A 23,365-nucleotide genomic window follows, 5' to 3' on the forward strand; every position below is an offset into this window, starting at 1 on the left:
CATGTTTGAGGGTGGAGGAAGGAAATTGTTGTTCATGGAAGTTAGATCGGTTATGTTGATTTTTCTAAAGTCTCTTGATCATTGTTTTGTTTTGCGTGGTTTGCCTTGTCTAATCAGGACATTATCCAAGATGATGAAGGAGATTTGGTAGTGATCTGGCCAGTCAAATGGTTATATGGATTCTAGTTGTATGACATTTTCCTTGGTGAGGATTAGATGAAGGGTGGAGCCTCTATTATGGGTTGGACCATTACAAGACTGAGTAGGGTTGAGATTACTTTATGCTAATGCTCTCTACTCTGCACCACCTATCTGCATGCCGGTGCACTCTATGCCAGTCCCCTCTAAGCCACTCTAATCTACTCTGCACTACTTCACTCTACTCTGAAACAATCTACTTTATGCCACTGCACTCAGCGTCAAGGCACTCAGCGCCACTACACTCTGCACCACTCTTCACGACTGAATCCTATGCCAATGCACTCTACATCACTTTACTCAAAACCAATGCACTCTACGCCAGTCTACTCTGCACCACTGTAATCTATGCCACTATACGCCACTGCACTGTACGCCATTGTACTCTGTCACTGCACTCTACGCCACGCTATTCTACCATGCATCACTGCACTCAACGCCACTGCTCTTCACACCACTCTACTCTGTGCCACTGCACTCTAGACCAATGCAATGCACGCCACTCTACTGTACACCACTGCACTCTATGACAGTATTCTCTGCTACACTGTACTCACTACCATTCTACTTTTTACCTCTCTACTCTGTCACTGCACTCTAAGGGGAAAATGCACTAACCAATTTTGTATATAGCAAACAGGCCGATTTGCAGAATTGGCCCGTTTGCGAACGCAAAAAATGCTTTTCTGATGCAGCAAACTCTATTTTACGATTCGGTAACCTGTTACCGAATCGCAACATGAGTTTGAGATTTGCTATTAGGAAGGGGTGTGTTAAGGGCACCCTTCATAATACCGAATCGCATCGGTATGCAGGAATGTTTTGTGACCCAAATACTGTCGCAAAACATTCACATTTTACCATCTACTTCAATTAGGTGGTAACCCATTCGCAAATGGTAAGGGGCCCCCAAGGGACCCCTTCCCCTTTGAGAATGTTTGTAAAAGCATTTTTTAAGAGCAGGCAATGGTCCCATGGCCCACTGCCTGCTCTTAAAAAAAGAAAGGAACATTTTCATTTTTCTTTTTGTAAAGAGCCCGTTTTCCTTTAAGGAAAACGAACTGCTTTACAAAAAAAGATTGCTTTATTTAAAAGCAATCACAGACATGGTGGTCTGTTGACCCCAGCAGGCTACCATCCCTGTGATTTTTGCGATTCCTAGGGGTTCGCAAATTGCGACCTACCTCATTAATATTCATGAGGTAGGTCATTTGCGATCCTCTAGGAATTGCAGAAAGTGTTCAACACACTTTCATGCATGCTGTTTTGCGATTTCCTAATTGCAAATCGCAAGGATTTGCAATTAGGAAATCACAAAAAACTAGTCTTCATACATCTGGCCCTATGCCACTAATCTCTATGCTACTCTGCTCTGCATCGCTCCACTCTACGCCACTGCACTCTATGCCAGTCCACTCTAAGCCACTCTAATCTACTCTGCACCACTGCACTCTATGACACTCTACTCTATATCACTGCACTCTACGCCACTTCACTATACTCTGAAAACAATCTACTAAATGCCACTGCAGTCTATGCCACTCTATTCCACTTTGCACCACTACACGCTATGCCCCTCCACACTACACCACTCTATTCTACCCTGCTGCACTCTGTCACTGCACTCTACACCAATGCGCGCTACACCACTTTACTCAAAACCAATGCACTCTGTGTCACTGCACTCTACACCAAATCTACTCTGCATCACTGTACTTTAAGCCACTTCACTCTAAGCCACTACACTCCACTCTACCCACTATACTCCTCTCTAAGACACTCCATGTCATGATACTTCACTCTATGATGCTCAACTCCATTGCTCCACTGACACTTTAGTCCACTGTGTGCCACTCCACTCTACAGAACTCTGCCATTCTACAACACTACTCCACTCTTGGATACTCTATGCAACTCCTTGAATGCCACTCCATTCCACTTTGCTCCACTTTGTTCTCTGACACACTACTCCACTCTACCCCACTCCACTCTGTGCCACTCCACTCTGACACTCTATGCCACTCTGCATTATGTCACTCAATGCCACTCCTCTCGATGCCACTCAACTTTACAAAGCTGTACTCCACTCAATGCTACGCCCCTCTATGACAATCTACTCTGCTCTATGCCACTCTACTCTACAACACGCTACTCCACTCTATGCAACACCCTTTATGCCCTCCACTCTGCTCTACACCACTCATCTGCACTCTATGCCACTCCACTCTATGCCACTCTACCCAACTCTGACATTGTTCTCCACTCTACACCACTCAACTCTAAGCCCTTCCACTCTATGACACTCTACCCCTCCACGGCACTCCACAACACTGTACAATACTCCATGACACTCTACTTCACTCCTGTCCTCCCCAGGACTCTCAACTCTAGTGTCTGCAACTCCACGCCACTCTATGCCACTCCATAGCACTCCACTATACTCCTCTTTACAACATTCCATTCCATGCCACTCTCCTTTACCCCACTAACTTTTAGCCATTCTGAACAGCAGACACTCTGGTGTACAACATTGCTAAAACATATTGGCAAAGCAAATAGCTCTTGCATATGCGAGACCTGTTGGTTTTGGCAATGCTTGTTAATACTCTGTGGTGTATTTCTCATGAGAGTGTCACCATCTGCAAACAGTGTGGTACCGAATAAACTCTCTCCTTAGAGTAAACAGTGTTACCAGTACTCACTTATTTACTTATAGCCACTAATTTCTCGGTGTAGGTTCTGTGACTGTGAGGGGTTAGATACAGGTAAAGACTGTCTGTAGTAGGGCATTAGTTATGTAACAGGTCTTCAGTCTCTGGAGGAACCTGTTTTTGCCTGAACAGATGTATGAAGATCAGGCGTGCAACTATCGTTGGACTGAGAAGGCTTTAGCCCCCTGGGCTGGAGCTGCTGGCCTGACCTTCAGCCACAACAACAAGGTATTCCTAGGAGGACAGTTGCAGCCCTGAAAGTCCTGTGTGTGCCTTTATTGCTTTGACAAGTGAAATACAAATCCATATTATCATTATATAACATTATTCTTTCTTTCCATAATAAAGTGTTGTGACTGACTATTTAAAGTGAACAGGTGAAATGGATCAAAGCTGCAATTATCGCATCCCACACTCACCAACGATTAACAGCAAGGGTACCCAGCAACACTTTCAATCTAACCCAAGAGCTAGAAAAAGGGCATACCCATGGGCCCTTAGGGCGAACATAGGAAACACAACAAGATGATGGACGGAGTGCTGCAACTTTTCAACCACTCACCCCCAGTCAAGAGACCTGGGTTGAAGCCATTGTTGTTTTGCTCATTATGTCACGCAGTTTGGACCCAGTCGTAAGAAAATCAGTCTTGACCCTGCTCCTCATGGTAACAGTCAAACCCAAACTGCCAGGCCAGGTCCACCCTGGACTGGAAACGAGCATCTTGGTACCAATTGCGGGGTATCACCCCTCGTCAGCCAAGCTAGCTTGAATCCAGTCGCACAGAGAGCAAGGGACCCACATCTGGGCATACCCTTGGCCAAGAAGATGAACGGAGTGCTGTACCTTTTCAACCTCTCACCCCCAGTCAAGGGTTTTGGGTTTATTCCACAGTTCTTTTGCTCACTATGCCACACCAGTTTGAACCCATCCATATGCTTCTCAGGGGCATATTTACAAGAAAGTGGCAACGTGTGTCGTTAAGCCAAGAAGGCTATCAACCCACTTCGTCACTTTAGAAACGCAGGGCTGCACGATATTTCCATGAATATGGTGCAGCCCTGCGTTTCGCCTTGCACTGGCACTAAATTTAGCAGCCTAGCGCAAATACAGTGCTTCATGCAGCACACATAGAAGTTGCAAAACTGAATTAAAAACAAATATATTGTTTATTTGCAGGAAGGGGGGCCTTCTCTGCACATAAATAAGCCACCCAGTGGGTTGTTTTAGTTAAGACAGCTGTTCCATTGGAAAAGCATTTTTTGTGTAGCTAATAACTTTTGCGCTGTTTGAAGAATCTCCATGAAACCTCTGTGAAATTTAACTTAATGCTTTACACATAGCATGGTGCATATATCTTATTGGAATACTTTTGTGGGGCAAAAGGATATTGAAATATGACTTTTGGAGTAATGTTCAGTAGAAGCATGAAAATGTAATTCTAGAACATTGGTAGACTGGCTGCTAACAGCAATGATGAATGGACTTTCAGAACATGACTAATGATCACTGCTCCTCCACTTAACCTAGCTCATTTGCTCACAGCCCTTACACAATTGTAAAAAGACCGAATACCTAACTTTGATGCCCTCTCTGCCCTTCTAGCACCTCAGTTATTCCTCCAAACCATATTCCATCTTCAGCAGTGGGCACACAGTGAAATATTACTGTTATGAGGGTGCACATGAGAGGTCAGCCTTCAGATATTGCAGAGCGGCTGAGCAGTTTCCTGCCTCAATGAGACTTTCTGAAACTACCTTAGCATCACTAATAGAATACCATGATTTACAAAGCACTGCCACTATCTGATTCTTCTCACTGTCAATCCAAAAACCTACTTCCCTCTCATCATCGCTCCTGCCACCCACTGCATCTCTTTTTCTTCACTCCTTACTGTTGTAAGATGCCTATGTTTGGCTGCCTATAAAACCTTGTTGCCTATCCAGGCATGACATCAGCATCCTGTCCAACTCCAACATTGCAACTCTATCTCCCTCATGGACAAGATGCCCAGCACCTGCAACAAGCTCATTCATGCACAACCAATATAGCTGACTGGATGAAGACCAACTAAGGTTGAACACCAACAAAACAGAAGTGGTGATTTTCAGTAAGAGTGCATCACTGTGGAAATCTTGGTGGCCGGCAGAGCTAGAACCTACAATACCAAGAACCTCAGGATCATCATAAATAGCAAACTCGGCATGACTACCTGAGTCAACGCTGTCACTGCCTCCACACTCTGAAGATGACGAGAAACATCTTCAAATAGCTTGTAACCAACTCTCTGAAAACTATCACCCACGCACTCATCACAAGCAAGCTGTACTACAGGAACACCATCTATCCCAGAATCTACATACAACTCATCCAGACTTCAATGGCCACACTCACTCTTAACCCCCCACACCGCACACACATCACACCATAACTCTGGGAGAACCACTGGCTGCCAATACTCAAACAAGCACAACACAACTTCTCACCCACAGCTTCAAGGCTCTACACAACTCAGGCCCAGCATACCTCCTCAGCTGCATCTGCTTTGACAAACCCTCCAGACACCTCCACTCAGCCAGACTCCACATACGGAAAGACAGATCTGGCGGTCAAGCCATCTCTTGCATCGCTCCTAAAGCATGGAACAACCTGCAGCTATATGTCTGAGCCTTTTTGCCACTTCTTGTATTCTGCGGGAAGCTGAAGATCTAGCTCTTCGGGTAGCCTCCCTAGGCACTAGGTTTGGCTTTTTGTACCTGCTCAGCGCTAGGATACCCTGCTGGGTGATAGTGTGCTCTACAGAGCTACATAATATACTTACTTACTAATTATTTTTGGGAAAAAGGACATCTTTTGCTTCAGAGGCATTCAACTCATCTGCCACTGGGTTTCGGAAGTCTGAAATGTTCAAGAAACAAAATTCATGGTCTCGCTGATGAGAACTCCTGCTTTGATGATAAGGTCAATGTGACACAGCCTAATAATAGGTGCTACCTTGTGCAGACGTTATGTAAATCTTGAATACAAACTTTAATTACTTCTATGCACATATTTAAAGATGCTACATAAGATCAGGCATTCTGATGAGTCAGTAGTGGTGCTTGGTATAGTCATAAGGGTTTGTGAGTTTTTTGTGTGTATCCCTACTGAATACTGGAATTACAGTGCAAGAACATGCACCTATATTGTTCCCTGATTAGGAAGAACATTAATGTAACTGTCCAAATCTGATACTTAACCCCTTCGGGGCTGATGACGAGCTCAGCTCGTCATGAGCGTAACCTGCCGTGCGCTCATGACGAGCTGAGCTCGTCATGTAACGTGGTAATTTTAAAATTGCCGCGTACAGCGGGAAAAGCCGCCGCATTGATGCGGTTAAAATTGTTGTAAAATCAGAGTGCCTTACTGGCTGTCTCAAGTCAAATTCATAAAGTAAGCATGTGACCCTCGATTGTGCACACAATGCAGCATTAGGAGAATGACCTTAGCTGTTTTGATACAGCATCATGGCTGGGTGAAGTCTTAGGGCTTTAAATAGAATGTGCTAAAGAAAGCAATATATCCCCACCTGGCTCAACTTTGGATGGTGCTCTTGACCAGTGTAAGACTGGCCAGCTTGCCATGGCACTATCAGCAAGGTCTGACTTTCTATCATGTCTTCCAGGCCTCCATCCACTCAATATTTATTCAGGAGATTCATACAATGCTATGCATTAAACTACAAATCTCAACACAAAATTTACTATACAATCACTTGAGAGTTTACAATAAAAAGTAAAAGTCAGTGTTAGGCAGTGATGGACAGTTAGAGTGCAGTTAGGTGAGATGGATGCTGTGACCGACAATCTACAATAATTACCCCCTACTCTACATGGTGATCAGTCGAAGGTGATTTTATTTTTGCCTCTTAGTTTAAGGCTCCTGTGTATTCATGTTTTATTGAGTGAGCAATCAATGATCACAGGTATCAGTCCGGCCTACAGTGGGTTGTTGCTTCCTGTAGGTAACCTCCATCTTTACTCCAATAGACTTTGCGCTCATTGCAGAGAACTATAAATTTGATTCTTGCATATGCTGGGACTTGCCCGCCTCAAGTCTATCTCCAAACAGCAATTTGCTGGGCACAAACATTATGTTATGTTATTGTTATGTTATTTGGATTTATAGCGCGCACGGCTACTCATGAGTGTCCCGGCGCGATGTCTTTAGGGGAGCAGGAGACTAGCAGATGAAAAGATACGTTTTAAGATTTTTCTTGAATGCTGACAGGTCTTCAATATTGCGTAAAGCCAGGGGAAGTGCATTCCACGCTACCACAGCCCTCCAAGTCAGAGACTTGCCTCCCAACCTCTGGAACTGAAATCGGGGAACCATTGTGAGTCGGTGGGATGGCGATCGCAACAGTCTTGACGGCACGTGGGAGGTAAAACGTTTTTGCAGATAAGATCGACCAATGCTGTGAAGGGCACAGTGGGCTAGGACCAGCGATTTGAACTTTACCCATTCCACTACGAGAAGCCAGTGAAGGGAGCGCAAGTGGTGCCGCATGCTATGTCTGGTGGAAATGCCCAGCAGAAGCCTGGCTGCCGAGTTCTGGACTACCTGCAGCTTTTTAATCAGGTAACCAGGGATGCCAATGTATAGTGCATTGGCATAATCCAGCCGTGACAGGATGAGGGCACAAGTGACCGTTTCTCTAGCTGCTTGAGACAGGAGAGGAAAGATTTTTCTTAAAGTCTTGCTTTGTGATGTGAAAAGAGAAGGGGAAACTCTCATCAAACCATACCCCCAAGTTCTTCGCAGGCTTCCCTTCAGAGGAAGGCAGGGGAAAACCAGGTGGCCGCAGAGATTCCCAGAACCTGGGAAGGAATTTTCCAAACAGTAGAATCTCTGATTTCTTCTCGTTGCATTTTAGTTGAGCACCCGCGAGCCACCTGAAAATGGAAGAGAGACAGCGATGAGCTGTGGCGACAGAATTGTCATCACTGTCCCAGCTAAAGAGTAGCTGTGTGTCATTGGCGTAGGCCATCACCTTAGCTCCCAAAATCTAAGCCAGATACACCAGGGGGTCACATAAATGTTAAAAAGTAGGGGACTAAGGGAGGACCCCTCAGGAATTCCCGTCATCACAACCTGATGAAGAGAGGCAGATGGAGAAAGCCAGATCTGCTGGGCCCGACCCTCAAGAAAGAACCTGAGCCAATTCCAGGCCGTGCCCGACACACCTATCCTGGCCAGACGTGAGAGGAGAAAAGAGTGAGGGACTGTGTCGAACACCGCAGAGAGGTCAAGGAAAATCAATGCTGCCCTCCCGCCAGGGTCCAAGCACTCCTGGATGGCCTCCACCACCTCCACCAGCACAGATTCCGTACTGCGAGCTGCTCAGAACCCTGACTATGCGGAATGCAGCAGACCCTCTCTTTCGACAAACTCAGTGAGTTTTGTTTAGTGACAATTTTCTCACACACCTTGGCCAGACCAGGTAATAGAGAGATAGGCCTGTAGTTCCCTCGACTGGGAGTGTCTAATGATGGCTTTTTTATGAGTGGTATGATCTTGGCTTGTTTCCAGGACGCATGGACGCTAGCTGAATGGAGGGACAAATTGACAATGCTATTCCCCTCTGGATTGATTGTCTCGGCTGCTGCTTCTAGCAACATGGCTGGACAGGGATCAGAAGGAAAGCCAGACTGTAGGCTCTTCAAGATTTTAAGGGAATCAGCCAAGTTCACTGGAATAAAGGCATCCTGAAAATCAACCGGCCCATCTCACTCCTCCCCATTGCAGCCAAAGTCACAGAGAGAATTGTAAACGCCCAACTGACCACCTTCATAGAAGAGAACTCCATCCTGGATGCCTCCCTAGTCAGGATTCCGCAGTAACCACAGCACCGAGACCGCCCTCCTCGCCGCTACTGACGATAACTGCATAATACTCGACCAAGGACACACCACGGCCCTCATCCTGCTAGACCTCTCCATAGCTTTCGACACTGTTTCACATCGCACACTCGCAGCCAGACTGCACAACGCGGGAATTCAAGGAGACACCCTCGACTGGACCCAATATTCCACTCCGCCAGAACCCAAAGGATCCGTCTCCCTCCTTTCCTCTCCAGACCCACGGAAATCATCTGCGGAGTACCCCAGGGATCCTCACTCAGCCCGACACTCTTCAACATCTACATGGCCCCCCTCGCTGCCATCGTCAGACAGCACGGGCTCAGCATCATATCCTATGCCGAGGACACCGAGCTCATCCTCTCGCTCACGAAGAATCCCGAATACACCAAACTATGCTTCCAGGAAGGCATGCAGAACATGGCAGCCTAGATGAAGGACAGCTGCCGGAAGCTATACTCAGAGAACACCGAAGTCCTCATCCTTGGTCCCCGCAACTCCGCCTGGGACAACACCTGGTGGCCCTCCACCCTCGGAAACCCACCCACCCCTACTGACCACGCTTGGAACCTCAGCATCATCCTTGACTCCTCCGTCTCCATGAACCGCCAGATCAACTCAGTCGCCTCCTCCAGCTTCAACTGCCTTTGCATCCTCCGCAAGACCTTCAAGTGGATCCCCTTCTACTACAGAAGGACCGTCACCTACACACTCATCACCAGTGGACTGGACTACGGAAACGCCCTCTAAGCCGGTATCAACAAAACACTCCTGCACAGACTCCAGACCATCCAAAATGTCGCCGCCAGACTCGTACTAGGAACTCCTCGCCACGAGCACAAGACCCAACACCTATGAGACCTCCACTGGCTCCCAGTCGAGAAGATGGCCACCTTCAAAATCCTCACCCACGCCTACAAATCCCTTAACAACAGCGGACCCAAATACCTCAACGAAAGACTATCCTTCCACATACCCAAGAGAAACCTCCACTCCGCCAACCTCGCCCTGGCAGAGGTTCCCTGTATAAGCAGGAACAGAACAGGTGGGAGAGCCTTCTCTCACATCGCAGCCAGGACATGGAACGAGCTCCCTTTGAACATCAGACACTCTCCAACACTGCACACTTTCAGGAAGTACCTCAAGACTTGGCTCTTCGACAGGCCCCGAGCTGTCACCCTTTCCCCCCCCCCCCCACCGAAGGGGTTAAAAAAGTTTCAGAGTATGAAAAACATTAGAGGGAGTAGGCGGTGGTCCCAGGAATGACTGGCCACAACCTCTTAAACTGCCAGCAGCAGTTAGTAATTAGAAAAATACTTGTTGCAGTCACAAACCTTCTTATTTTGCGAGTCATGTTGTTTACAATGGCAACATGGCTTTGTACATCTGACCCTAAATTGATACTCTCACATATACAATAACCAACTAACCCAAAATGGTCACAAACCATGAAAACCCGAGGAGACCATTTATCGAGTATATACATTGTTGCAGTGTTTGACATGGGGCAGACTGAACATCCACTTGTGTTTTGGTCTGGACTCAGACAAAGAAGATCTAGTTTGTGCATCTTACCCATTAGCCAATAAAAATAATCCCCTTCATATTTTCCATAACCAGCTCTATGAACTGGATTATTGATTACAAATTATAGATCTATACCAGGATGCACGAAGTACGACCCTCCCAAAAAAATGTACTAACATCTTGGAAGCTGATATATTTGCAATTAGTGCTCTGAAGTAACCAGAAGGTGGCATACCAGCCTCTGTAATAACTAAATAAAGAGGACCTTGCCTGAGACAAGATCATGGTAATAGTGTGACCTGCTTGCCATAATAACATCCACTTCACATGGAGTCCAATGTGATTGTTGTAGAATTCTGCTCATGGTCTCCCTGGAATGTTTGAAATAGGACTTCCTCTACTCTTGTCTTTCTGAAACTGTTCCATCCTTGTTTAGCAGCAACACTGTAAGACTGAGCCGATGGTCTTGCCTGTCCATCATCTGGTGTTTCTCTCTCTGTGCTCGGCTGGGGCTCTCTGGACTGGATATCGGATGGGGAGAGGGTTAGTTTGTTTTCACCACTGTGCTCATTAATATGGGGGTGTGCAAGGAACTTTGCAGGGATATTTTTCCTCCACCAAGATCATCTTCACCTTGCATGCATGAATTCTTCTAGACATTGAAGTTTAACATTTTATTTTTTTTCCCTTTAGGAAAAAGTACATCGAGTTTTCTGACCCTGGGACGCCGACCGAAACGGAGGCTACGGTGCAAAGCAACAGCCACTGGCAGGGTATGAGCTCTTTACCATTAGTTAAATATTCTTTAAATTATACCCAAATGGACAGGCCAATGGGAAAATCTTCTGATGTGCTAGAAAGCTAGAACTTCAAAATCCACAAGGAGGCTCTAGCTTTGTGGGTACTGGTAGATCTAACTAAAAGCTAGCTGTCCTCTGTTTTCATGTGTGTGGTTAGGGTGTGGAGGAGAATGTAATACACTGAATTCGTATCTAATAACCCAAAACCCAACATCATTATAGGCTTGATGTTGCAGAAGAGGACATTACATATCCTGCTGCCCTGTGTATTCACATCACTACTTCACACCAATCATTGCGACTTGAACATTCCTACCAAAGCAGTATCGGATCACTTATACCTACACAGTCTTGATTATGGGTGACTCTTACATCCAGTGGTAATTCCCAAATGCATCCAGTCCTCAAAGTACATGACACTTAAGCAGGTTTGGTGGATATTTACAAGGCAAGATCCTCTGAGATAGCCCACATTATCCAGCAGGCACCAGCTTGCATTTCTGAGACATTAAACAGCACAAAGTGGCCTTGGAAAAAGTGCATACTGTGCTATTCAAAAACAGTGCAATAAGAGTTCTAGAAGTGAAAGGGGCGTGTCTTTGAACCAGTCCACCAGCACAAATAGTCTACACAGTAAATCCAGTTCTGGAGATGAAGGATAATGTGCAGTGAACACTTGCGCACCATATATAACCTCCCACATCCCAGCCTTCAGTCCCCTGGTCCACATAGTCCTGGTGTATCAATCTTCTTGTTTCTGAATTATGTAGCCCTAGAAGTGAAAGGCTCTGAACTGCTGTGACAGTCCCCTGAGCCATTCATTCATAAATATGGAAAGCTGTGAGGCTGTGCCAATTCCACAAACTATCTGTCCACGACTATTGTACCAAATTAATTAATATTACATATAATACATTAAAATTAATACATTATATACAAATAAAGAATCAAACAATGTAAGCATTTGTTTGCTGTATAATTGTTTTTGTATTTATGTGTATTGTTTTGAAGTTCAAATCATAGAATTGCTTAACCCGGGGGTCCCCAGCGTCCAATATGACTCAATGAGGGTCCCCAGATTACAGTAATGATTCAGTGGGAGTCCACATAAGTGAAAAGGATCTTTAACACTGTGCTAAATACATAAATGTTCCAAAGTACGATCTTTTCACTGTTTAATACAGTATGTTTCATCAAGCAAATGATTTTTAATCTAGATCTAGGCATTCTATACGCCTATAGTTTTGTACCTAGACATGGATGTGAGTAATAAGTGACGCATGGGAAAGTATAATATTTATTTTGCATACCTTAAAACAAGGCAATAGTTGTCTCGAACAAGTGAGGAGTATGGAGTGAAGAGTAATCAAAGGGCAAGAGCAGTAGCGAATATCCCGAAGTGGCAAACTCCGGTTGTACGACGGTACAACGCATGCAATTACTTCGCATGCCTTTGACACACATTTTTTTGTGCGCATGTTTTTACTGCAAACATGTATTTAAAACGCATGCCAATACCACACATTGTTTTTAGATTTAAAACAATGTATTTGTGGGGGGAGACCCCCCACCCTCCCCAACTTAGCTTAAAAGTGTGATATTGGCATGTATTTTGATTGATTGATTGATTGATTGATTTGTCTATTTGTATAGCGCGCGATTGCCCGAGGGCGTCTTGGCGCTGAGATGTACCACTGGGTCTGAAGATGTTGACTAGAGCTGTGTGGAGAAGAGCCATGTTTTAACTTCCTTTCTGAAGGATTTCAGGGATGGACTGTTTTTTATGTCTAGTGGTAGTTGGTTCCACATTCTTGCTGCGTGTACCAGGAAGCTTCTTCCGCCCCAGTTAGTTTTCCTGAATTTAGGGACCCTGATGAGTTTCATTTGGCTGGATCTGAGAAGTCTGAGAAGTCTGTTTGGCTCATATAGTTGCAGATGTGATTTTAGAAATTTTAGAAGTTTTAAATACATATTTGCGGCAAAAACATGCTCGCAAAAAATGCGTGGTAAAGGCACAAGGTAAAAACCTCGTTGGACAGGCAGTTTCCCATTAATAACAGAACTAACTGGTAACTAATAACTGGTGTCACTAGTTTTCAGTCACTCTGTCAGGGTTGTACGACGGTACAACGCATGCAATTACTTCGCATGCCTTTGACACACTTGAAAATGCTCACTGAGATGTGTCCCATGTAATTGAAAAAGAAACTGTGCAGAAGGTGTAAATATGGAATCCAAATACCCTGTTATTTTCCCAAACTATATAAACAAGCATTGGCAAAGCTGATTGGTCACGCCATTCCCACCTTGCGGCCTTCCCAATGTTAGTTGCCAAAGCTCGCAGCATTGGCAAAATGAAAAAGCAAAAACAAAAGAAAAAAGTTAAAGAAAAAAGGCATTCCCAGTCCCACAATATATTCACATGCATGTGTCGACATGCATGCACACATATGCAGCATGATGCTGCAGCAGCCATTTTTGTTTTACTTTTAAATCACCATTGCAAGACAGTGAACGCACACCTTGAAGTTGTAAGTTAAAAAAGCAAAATATTGGGCTAGTAAAGAATTTTCTAGAAAGGAGCATCTCAGCAGCAATTTGCAGTTACTGGCCCCGCCCAAACAAAATAGAACAGGACAGGAGGGACGGGGTGGGTAAGCAATAGAGGTTGGGGGAGCAACAGAACACTGCCAAATGGCGCAGCAGTGATAGACAGGAGAGAAAAGAAAGAGTGGCAGGAGTTTAAAAAAAAAGTAGAGTAGGACGGGGATTGGTGCAAAGGATGACCGGGCAGGAAGATATACAGAGCACACGGGGAGTGCGATTGAGACCTACAAAACTACCTTCCTTCCTTCCTTCCTTTCCTATCAGGGCCAGACTGGCCATAGCGGGCACCGGGTGTTTCCCCAGTGGGCCGCTGGGTGGGGGCCGGTTTTGGGTCCCTGGTGTGCCATTTTTGTTACCGGGGGATGACAATATCGGCCCCCTGTAACAAAATCGTCCGAAACTGGCCCTCGCAAACTGCTCGGCTTTACCCCACCTCACCCCAAGGGGTGCCAGCCTAGCAGTTTGCCAGGGCCAGTTTCTGTTCCCAGTCTGGCCTTGTTTCCTATTGCCATGCCACAGTGTGACCATAACTTGATCCTCACATTTCTGAGGTGCACTCCCTTTGAGCCTTTTCACAGCTGTTCTTTGTGGCTTCTTACACTCAAGTTAGTGTTCATCATTGCCAAAACACGGCCTGGCCAGTGAGTGATCTGCAGGCTCTGTACGTCAATCTGCCCTACAACACTTCTTTACAGACAAACTGGTTCTGTGGACGAGCATATCCTTCTTGCCGAAACTTGTGACGCATTTCCACATGAGCCAAACCAACGTCCTGCCTGCTTTACATCTCTAAGGAAAAGGAGAGACTCCATTGTTTGAACCCCAAAAGAGCACTGGACTTTTACATCAAGTGTACCAGAGAACAACAAGTGGACAATCATCTCTTTGAGAGGTGCGCCGGAGTAAAAAAAGGCAAGGCCATGCAGAAAAGACCATCTCCCAATGGATCATAGTCTGCATTAAGATCAGCTATGCATTGCCCAGAAAGCAGGTCCAGAAGGACTGCAAGCTCTTTCCACCAGGGCCAAAGCTATTACCACTGCATTGGCACACTGATATCCTGTCTGCCAATAAGCTGCATGGGCATCTCTCCATATATTCACAAAGCACTAATATTTGGACAGCCAGGCTCTCCAAGAGGGACATTTCACCCACTCAGTTGTACAGGACTTTGGCAGTGGCAGCTGCCACTAAAAAAGGGTGGTAGGCGGGTGGGGGGAGCACGGGGGGCGGGGACGGGGGGAATAATAATTTTAAAAAATGTACCTGAAGCCGCTGGCCGCCTCCAGTGTCACGTCGCTCCTGCTGGCCTCCTCCTGGTCCCAGCAGCCCCTGGGCCAGACTCCCAGCCAATCCCCACGCTGCAGGGCAGTGCGTGGGATTGACCTGAGAGGACAGGAAAGAGGCTCTACTCAGGTCATGGAGTCTGTCGGGTTTCACCAGCCCGGCTGCTGAATGCAGTCGAGCTGGAGAAACCTAAGTTCACATGTCTGTTTTAGTCAGCCTGAGACGGCTGGCCAGGCAGTGGAGCAACACTCCTCTGCCATTGTGGAGGAGCAGCTGCTGCTTTCTGGTTTGAGACCATTCACACACCCGCCTCCAAATGGGTACCACTTTTGTATCTATTCAAAAAGTGGGGAATCTGCCGTTAGAACACTTTATCATAAGAACAAGTTACATACCTTTTGGTGACGCTCTTTCTGGTAGAGACTTTGTCTAAGGTCAGATTCCTTACCAACCCTCCCATCCTCCACATTCTGTGTAAAGGACTCTATTCTGTAATAATATCCCAAGTCTAGGAGCCCGCACACTGGTAACAAATCATTTGATATTGGGGCATTGCATCTGGGGTTGCGACAGCCTCAAAAGCAACTGATGGCAGCATGCTGGTATGGCACCTGTGTAAGCCCCAAATATCATTTTTGGAGCGGAACAGCATCAGGGCAGAGATGCACAGCACCACTTACTGGTGCACAGAAGTACTGTTGAAAGGTTTCCGGATCCAGTCTGATGTAAGGGGAATATTCAGAATGTGAGGAATCTGCGGTTATATGGAGTCCACCAGAAAGAGCATTACAAAGGTAATTCTCTTGTTCTTCTTCATCTGTCATTGACCTAGACACTGGCGGCTCACAGAGAAAGTGCTGTGGGGTGGGGCGGGGGAGGGAGGGGCAGGGTGGGAGGGTAGTGGAGTCGGACATACTACGTCCATGAGTAAACTCAGTAAATAAATAAATAAACATATTTACCTTGCACTCGCTGCATCGCCAACTCGGCGATGCAGCGAGCGCAAGGTAAATCGTTTTATTTATTTATTTACCTACTTTATTCGTTGACGTCGTATGTCCGACTCCACTACCCCCAACCTGCCCCGCCATACCGCCCCCCAGCACTCCCACTGCGAGCCACCACTAGACCTAGATCAAGAGAGAGACTCAGAAAAGAGAGAATGAAGGAGGGAAGAGAAAGTTAAGATATCAATAAAGAGACTGGAAGTACAATGTGGTGGAAGAAAGAGGCATGCAGTGGAATCAAGTCTAGAAATCCTCAGTATCACCAGAAAACTAAGCATTGGTATTCCAAAAATAAACCTTTAGCCCCTGCACTTTTTCATTTAAATAAACTAAGCATTTTATACCGTCACAAACCAGAAATACAAGTTAAAGATCTTCTATGATTGCTTTTCAATTGGGCAATTTTAACTTGCTAGGATAAGTGCTGCACGACGGTAGGTAATGATCCTTAGGTTTATGTCGTGATGAATGCTGTTCATGAAATTATTCTACTGATCTGAAACATTTCTGTTTTACAATTATGAGGCTGTGTTCTAAACTGTGAAGAAAAATTCCTAGGCAAGCTCTTACCAATCATTGTTTCACAGCACTCACCCTTTACACTGTCGATGCTGAAAGGGCGAGATTTTGATCGATACCTTATATCTATTGATCCAAACCTCGTTCTGGTCGACTGAACCTTTATTGCCTGTCTTGGAAGGAAACAGTACACCTATCTGCAAGTTAGTTCACCCAATAAAGGACTCTACTCTTAAAGATCACGGACAACTTCTAGGTTTCAAAAGTTTATTGTAAAGATATAATGAGCTGCAAATACAAGCATCTCAGAATGAGATTCACGAGATACACAGGTCCAATTACATACATGTGCTCTCGAAAAGCCCTCAGACGAGCAACAGAAATCACTAACACAAGTTCTAAAAATAGCAAAGCTATCAGCATAGACGCATATCTCTCCTTCATTTAGGTTGGAGGAAAACAAACACAGGTTAGGCGTCCCTACCCTGTTCTAGATGGTATCCCTACTTAACCAAATCCCAACCTAACAAAGGTGTCAGCAATGAATGACCCCCAAGGGAAGTCACCCACTCTAAGTCTCTTGGTGAAAACCTAAAGTTCTCCAGTCATGACCCCTCACTGCCTACCCATCCGCTCTCTAAAGGGTCCTCAGGTCTCTGCTCTAACTCCACCCAGGGGTGCTGTCCCTAATACAAAACAGTCAACAACATTTGAGACGCCCCTTGCGAAACGCCTCTCACGTGGTGCAACTTCAGGCTTTTTCCATGATGCTTTGTATTGGGCCTCAGACGTTAGAGTTGACCTTGCTTCTCAGTCTCTTCTCCGGCCCGCTGATACCCCTTAAACATTCCAGAACCCTCCTCCATGTCTGGGCCGTCTACTGAACAGGCCTCTATTCATTCACTTATAATTGGATCCCCCCTTTCCTGTTGCAGACAGATATCTGCCGCCAAGAACCCAACTCTCATAGACTTCTAAAAGCTTGCAACATTTCTCAGCCCAGACATGTACGTGTAAATCAATGCTAAAACATTTCAGGCCTACAATATTTCACATTATGATTATAGCATTCAATTTCTTCATTTAATTAAAGCATGTTAAAACTCTTATTTTATTATTTAGAAAACATTACTCTAAATCATGGCCCATTAATGCAATGACCAAAAACGTTAAACAATCTGTGTCGTGAAAAGAAACACCTTCCCTTTTAGCTCCAGCTCTGGCCCTGAGGCCTACCACGTTCTGCGTTTTACCACAGACCATCTTATATGTTAACAGCTACACGACATAGATTCAAAATAATCACGTCTAATAAAATCATATAATGTCACACATTTCTGTATTAATTCCACTTCTACTTATCTCTATATTAGCTATACATTTAGAATATAATTTCAGATACTATTAGCACTCATGGCATTTCTCTTCATGTATTATGCTCTCTATAGGTAAGTGTGATGTACTCATATATTTATATCAGTTTGCGCTCTCTCAGTTCCCCCCTTTGATGACCTCTCGGGGTCATCACTAACATTTAAACTGCAGTTATTGCTGGCATTCTCTGCGCTTCCAGAGCTCTCAGGCTCCTGTACTGATTATCTTGTATGGCAGCCAATCTCTGCAACTGTTCTCTTTGGGCCCTTTCTGACCTTCTTGCTCTGTACCATTTGAATACCCTCACCAATCCCCACAATATTATCCCACAGATCAATATTATGATGATAGGCTTTAGGATATACCAAATAAAGCTTTTGCCTAAGGTGGAAAACCACCCTCCAACTGTACTCATTCCGTGGCCCACCTTTTCCCAGACATTTTCTCTACTCAAGTCTTCGATCTCTTTGTGTATATTAGTTATGTTCTTAATAACTTTCTCAAGGGGTTTTGAAAGGTCTGGAATGTAAGTGCAACATTCCTGAACCTTCAAAGCCTTACAGACTCCGCCCTCTTTTGCTAATAAGACATCTAATGCAAGCCGATTTTGAAGAACCATAGCCCTTATCGATTGCATCTCTCCTTCTACCAGCATTAAGGACTGAGCAGTGCTGGCAGACAACCTGTCGACAACTGTTGCCAGTCGTCTAATTTTAACATCATTAAGGATTATTCCCAAAAGAGGGAACATAGCTCCAAAGACATCTCCAACCATTTCTGCATCGCCTAAATCCCTCCTTCCCCTCGATGATGTCTGGCCCTCAATGATCAATAAGTCTTGTGCATGATATATTTTGGGGAAGACAATTGCCAAGTAACATGATCCATACCAGTTGTCAGGTAGTCTCACGTACGCATTTCTTCCACATACAAAATACACATTTGGAATCACTTGCATTCCCTTCAGGAAATCCTTAGTGTAGTACTCTAAATTAAAAGCATGTTCACAGTCAACTTCACCCACGTATACATTTTCATAATACGTTTTGGCTCGGTGAAGACATAACTTTCCTTTCTGCGCTTTATCTAAAGCTATTGGACCACTACTACCCTTTCTCTTGTGTGACTTCTCTTCCTCGGTCCAATCTAATTTCCCTTGTCCTGATTTTTTCAAAATCTTTTGTCTCCTGTAACGATCATCCACCTGCCCTATGAACTTTTTCTCGACTTCGGACACCTTACATGTCAGGTTATTTCTACGGGCATGTGAAGTATCTAAGGTAATCCAAGGAATGAAGAACTTGGCCAATCTGTCTTCACTCTTCCAGTAATCCCATTTATTCATCTGCTTATAATTCGGGACTTCTGGCAACACAGAATCATAATTGGAGAAATAGTATTCAAAACTATCTCTCTCATAAAATATACTAAGCAATAAGCTACATGTAATGCCATATGTCAGAGGGAGGTGATGATATCGAATTCCTTCATCTACAGACGCAGGCAACTGCATGCAGACGTAGCAATCCTTAACCTCCATGGCATCCACGTATTCATACAAAAGTTTAGCATAAGCATTTGACCTAAAGTCTCCTTGGGACTCGTCTACATGTAACCTGCGGGCTTCTGCAGCCAATAACGCTTTCTCTTGAGTGTTTTCCCTTTTCTCACCTGCAACAGTGGGTGTAAGTGTTACTACAGAATTCGCATCAGTTACCTTTACCTCTTCCTCCTGTCCCTTTACATAAGAAATTGTTACCACTAAAGCTATTAATATTATCACTCCTACTATTAGTGTACCTATTATACATTTAGCTCTGCGGTTCGGGGTGCCGGCCTCCATTTCGTCAAACAATCTAGCTTTTCCCTTTCTCTTTGCAAAAAAAAAGTTCTTTTCCTCTCGTTCCTTTACAGTCTCTTTCAATCCTTTTTTGTCTTTAGAATCCACACAGCTGGAGGCTGACAGCCTTTTTCGCAAAAAGTCCTTTCACAGTTCAAAAAGACAACCCTAGCCCTTCTCCATCCACTCAAGGGGTTCCCTAAAATTCTCTGCTTCCTGGGCGCTAGGTAATCTTCTTTTCTTCTGCTTGCTTTATTTACAAAGTCCTTTAACAATCGACTATTAGATTTGTGGTTGCAGCTTCAATAGCATAGTTCAATATTTCCATGCGAAGAGTATGCTCTTCATGTGCTGTTATCGTGGTACCAAAGTCGGGGAATTTCAATTCTGTAAGAAACATGTGTTTTAACTTGCTGAGGCGGGGAGGTCTGGGGAGCACGAATGTTAGTGACCCTTCTTGTTCGACACCGGGTACCAACAGTTGTATTTCCACGGTGATAATGGGCTCAGAACTGGACACCACCACCGCTCGGATCCTCCCTGTCTCCGGTTTCACAGACATTTGTCGCCAGATATGTCCACTCAGGTGTGGAGTATCTTCTGTTAGGCACACGCACTCTTCTTGACCTTCTTCGGTCTGGTGCTTCAGCGCCCTGAGCACCTTCTTCTGGGTCTGAGTCTTCTGATATCGGAGGAAGGGTTGCTTCTGGAGTTGACCTCAGGCTAGAACTTCTTCTTTGCGGCCAATTTGCTTCTCCACGTGCCCTTCTACTCCTTCTCCTTCTGGTCTGTTCTCGCTCTCTTTCAGACCTGTCAGGGTCAGACTCGTACTCCCAGCTGTCTTCTCCTTCTGTAGCGTCTTCTGTTTCGCTGTTGTACTGACCGTCCTCAGCTTGGTCAGACTCGTTCCCTGCTTCCACTGGCACCTCTACAGCTTGGCTAGCCCCCTCTATGGCTTCTTGGTCCTCAGCTGGACGTCCATCCGAGAGAGGAGCTGTTTCCAGAGGTGCTGGAACCCTTTTCGTATGCGACGCGTGTATCCAGTTGGGCAGGCCTCCCACCTTTACAGCTGTACTTGTGATCAGGATGACCTGGTAGGGCCCACGCCAACGAATATCCAAGCAGCTTCTTCTCACATGTTTCTTCACCAGGACCCAGTCCCCAGGATACAGGTCATGGCAAGGGCCCTGGCACGCTGGAACCTCTGCAGCCTGCACCTGAAGGGACACAGAACGCATGGCGTCAGACAGCCCCTTACAATAGTCCAGGATCATATCATCTGTGATATTTAACAGTGCAGTAGCTGGAATAGATGGCAGTCTCATTGCTCTCCCCATTAACACCTCATGTGGTGACAACCCTGTTCTTCTGTCTGGGGTACTACGAAGGCTCATGAGTACCAATGGCAGGGCGTCAGGCCAATTCAGGGTCGTTGAGGAGCAAACTTTCGCTATTCTGGACTTGATCGTGCCATTAATTTGTTCCACAATTCCTGAGGCTTCTGGTCGGTAACTGCAATGGAGCTTTTGGTCTATATTCAGTGCAACACAAATCATCTTCACAAGCTCGCTGTTAAAATGTGTTCCCCTGTCTGATTCCAAAAAGGCCGGCACCCCGAACCGAGGGATAAGTTCTCTAAGCAGTAACTTAGCCACTGTGAGGGTGTCGCACCTACGTGTAGGGTATGCCTCAACCCATCTGGAGAACACACAAACAACCACCAGGACATAGCGGAGGCGGTTGCATCTTGGCATTTCAATGAAATCTATCTGCATTCTGTTGAATGGACCTCCAGACCTTCCTATGTGACTTAGTGCAACTGGTGTTCTTTTCCCTACATTCAGCTGCTGGCAGGTCACACAACGCTGGCACACTGCTTCTGCTGCTATTCTAAACTTAGGATTGTACCAAGTCTGTCTAAACACTCTCAGCATAGCATCTCTCCCTAAGTGTACGGGACCATGTATGAGTCTAGCCATTGGACTCACCATCTCATTGGGCAACACTGCTCTGCCGTCTGCTGAGACCCAAAAATGAGTCTCACCCATTACACATCCTGCCTTTACCCATGTTTCCTTTTCTGAATCAGGAGCATTTTCTTGCATGGTTGACAATTCATCCCAAGTATCAACAGTTTCCAGTATCATGGCTAATTCAGTTCTTACATTTATTCCACCCACATCCACCTCTGTGAAAGAGTAACCTTGTTCTGCGCAATACCGCGCAACTTCATCAGCATATCTATTGCCTTTCGAAACAAAGTCCTCATTTTTGGTATGTGCGATGCACTTTACAACTGCGATACTTGCTGGACATTGCAATGCTTCTAACAACAAGCGCACAAACTCTCCATTGCGAATGGGAGAGCCTGAAGAAGTCATGAACCCTCTTTGAGACCATAACTGCCCGTAATCATGAACTACCCCAAACCCGTATTGGCTGTCGGTGTAGATGGTGACTCGAATTTGATTGCCTGCTAAGCAAGCACGTGTTAGGGCAATAATCTCGGCTACCTGAGCGGAGTGTACTCCTTCCAGGCACCCAGCTTCCACAACTCCTTCAATTGTACAAACAGCATAAGCTGCTCTCAACTGCCCAACTTCGTCTCTTACACATGAGCCATCGACAAAGAAAACTTCGTCTGGGTCGGTCAGTGGCTCATCTACGATGTCGGGTCTGGGTTTGGTGCATAGTTCAGTCACATCGAGACAGTCATGGTCTGTATATTCATCATCATCATCAATATCATTTGGAAGTGGCATTAAGGTAGCAGGGTTCAAAACAGAGCATCTCTTGAGGGTCACGTTCTCTGCAGCAAGAATAACTTGCTCATAGCGCGTGAGCCTGCTATTGGTCAGATGCTGTGTTTTGGTCCTGGTCATCAACAGTTCAACAGAATGTGGCACGCACACCTCTAACGGGTGCCCCATGACGATATTTTCACATCTCTCAATGCTGACACCCGTTGCAGCAACGGATTTGAGACATCCGGGCAACGCTGCGGCTACTGGGTCTAAAGTAGCTGAGAAATAAGCAACTGGTCTACGGGCATTCCCATGGATTTGGACCAACACAGACAACGCACAACCTTCTCTCTCACAACAGTAAAGAAAGAATTGTTTATTGTAATCAGGCATTCCCAATGCCGGAGCACGACACAGGTCCTCTCTCAGCTGCAAGAATGCCATCAAACAGTCTTTGTCCCATGGTACCGGATCACTCACCTCCTTGTGCGTCAGTTTTTGCAAAGGTTTTGCTTTCAGTGAAAAGTTCACGATCCACTGTCGGCAATAACCCACCATCCCTAGGAACATCCTGACCTCTCTCTGTGTCTGAGGCGCGTTCATTTTCATGATCGCCTCTATCCTGTCTGGTGACACCTTTCGTTTGCCTTTCTCAATTCTGTGTCCCAAGTACTGTACTTCTGTCAGGCAGTACTGCAATTTTCCCGGGGATACCTTATGCCCATTGGCAGCTAGGTGATTTAACAAAGCAATGGAGTCTTCCCTGCAAGCTTCTTCTGTGTCTGACGCCACAAGGAGGTCGTCTATGTACTGGACCAGAACTGACTTCTGGGGCAGCACTAGACTTTCAAGA

At 45.5% G+C, this 23,365-nt stretch overlaps 1 protein-coding gene across 1 annotated transcript in view; it reads left to right on the forward strand.

Annotated features, from left to right (window-relative positions):
- The window catches only part of RASAL1 (RAS protein activator like 1), a 780,163-nt gene that overhangs the window by 739,806 nt on the left and 16,992 nt on the right, over window positions 1-23,365 (forward strand). The window contains exon 20 of the mRNA XM_078667168.1: window positions 11,028-11,107. Within this exon, the coding sequence (XP_078523294.1) occupies window positions 11,028-11,107 (80 nt within the window). The remainder of the gene's footprint in view (window positions 1-11,027; window positions 11,108-23,365) is intronic.

This window comes from Lissotriton helveticus, chromosome 11 (genome assembly GCF_964261635.1).
Source record: "Lissotriton helveticus chromosome 11, aLisHel1.1, whole genome shotgun sequence".
Classification (NCBI taxonomy): Eukaryota; Metazoa; Chordata; class Amphibia; order Caudata; family Salamandridae; genus Lissotriton; species Lissotriton helveticus.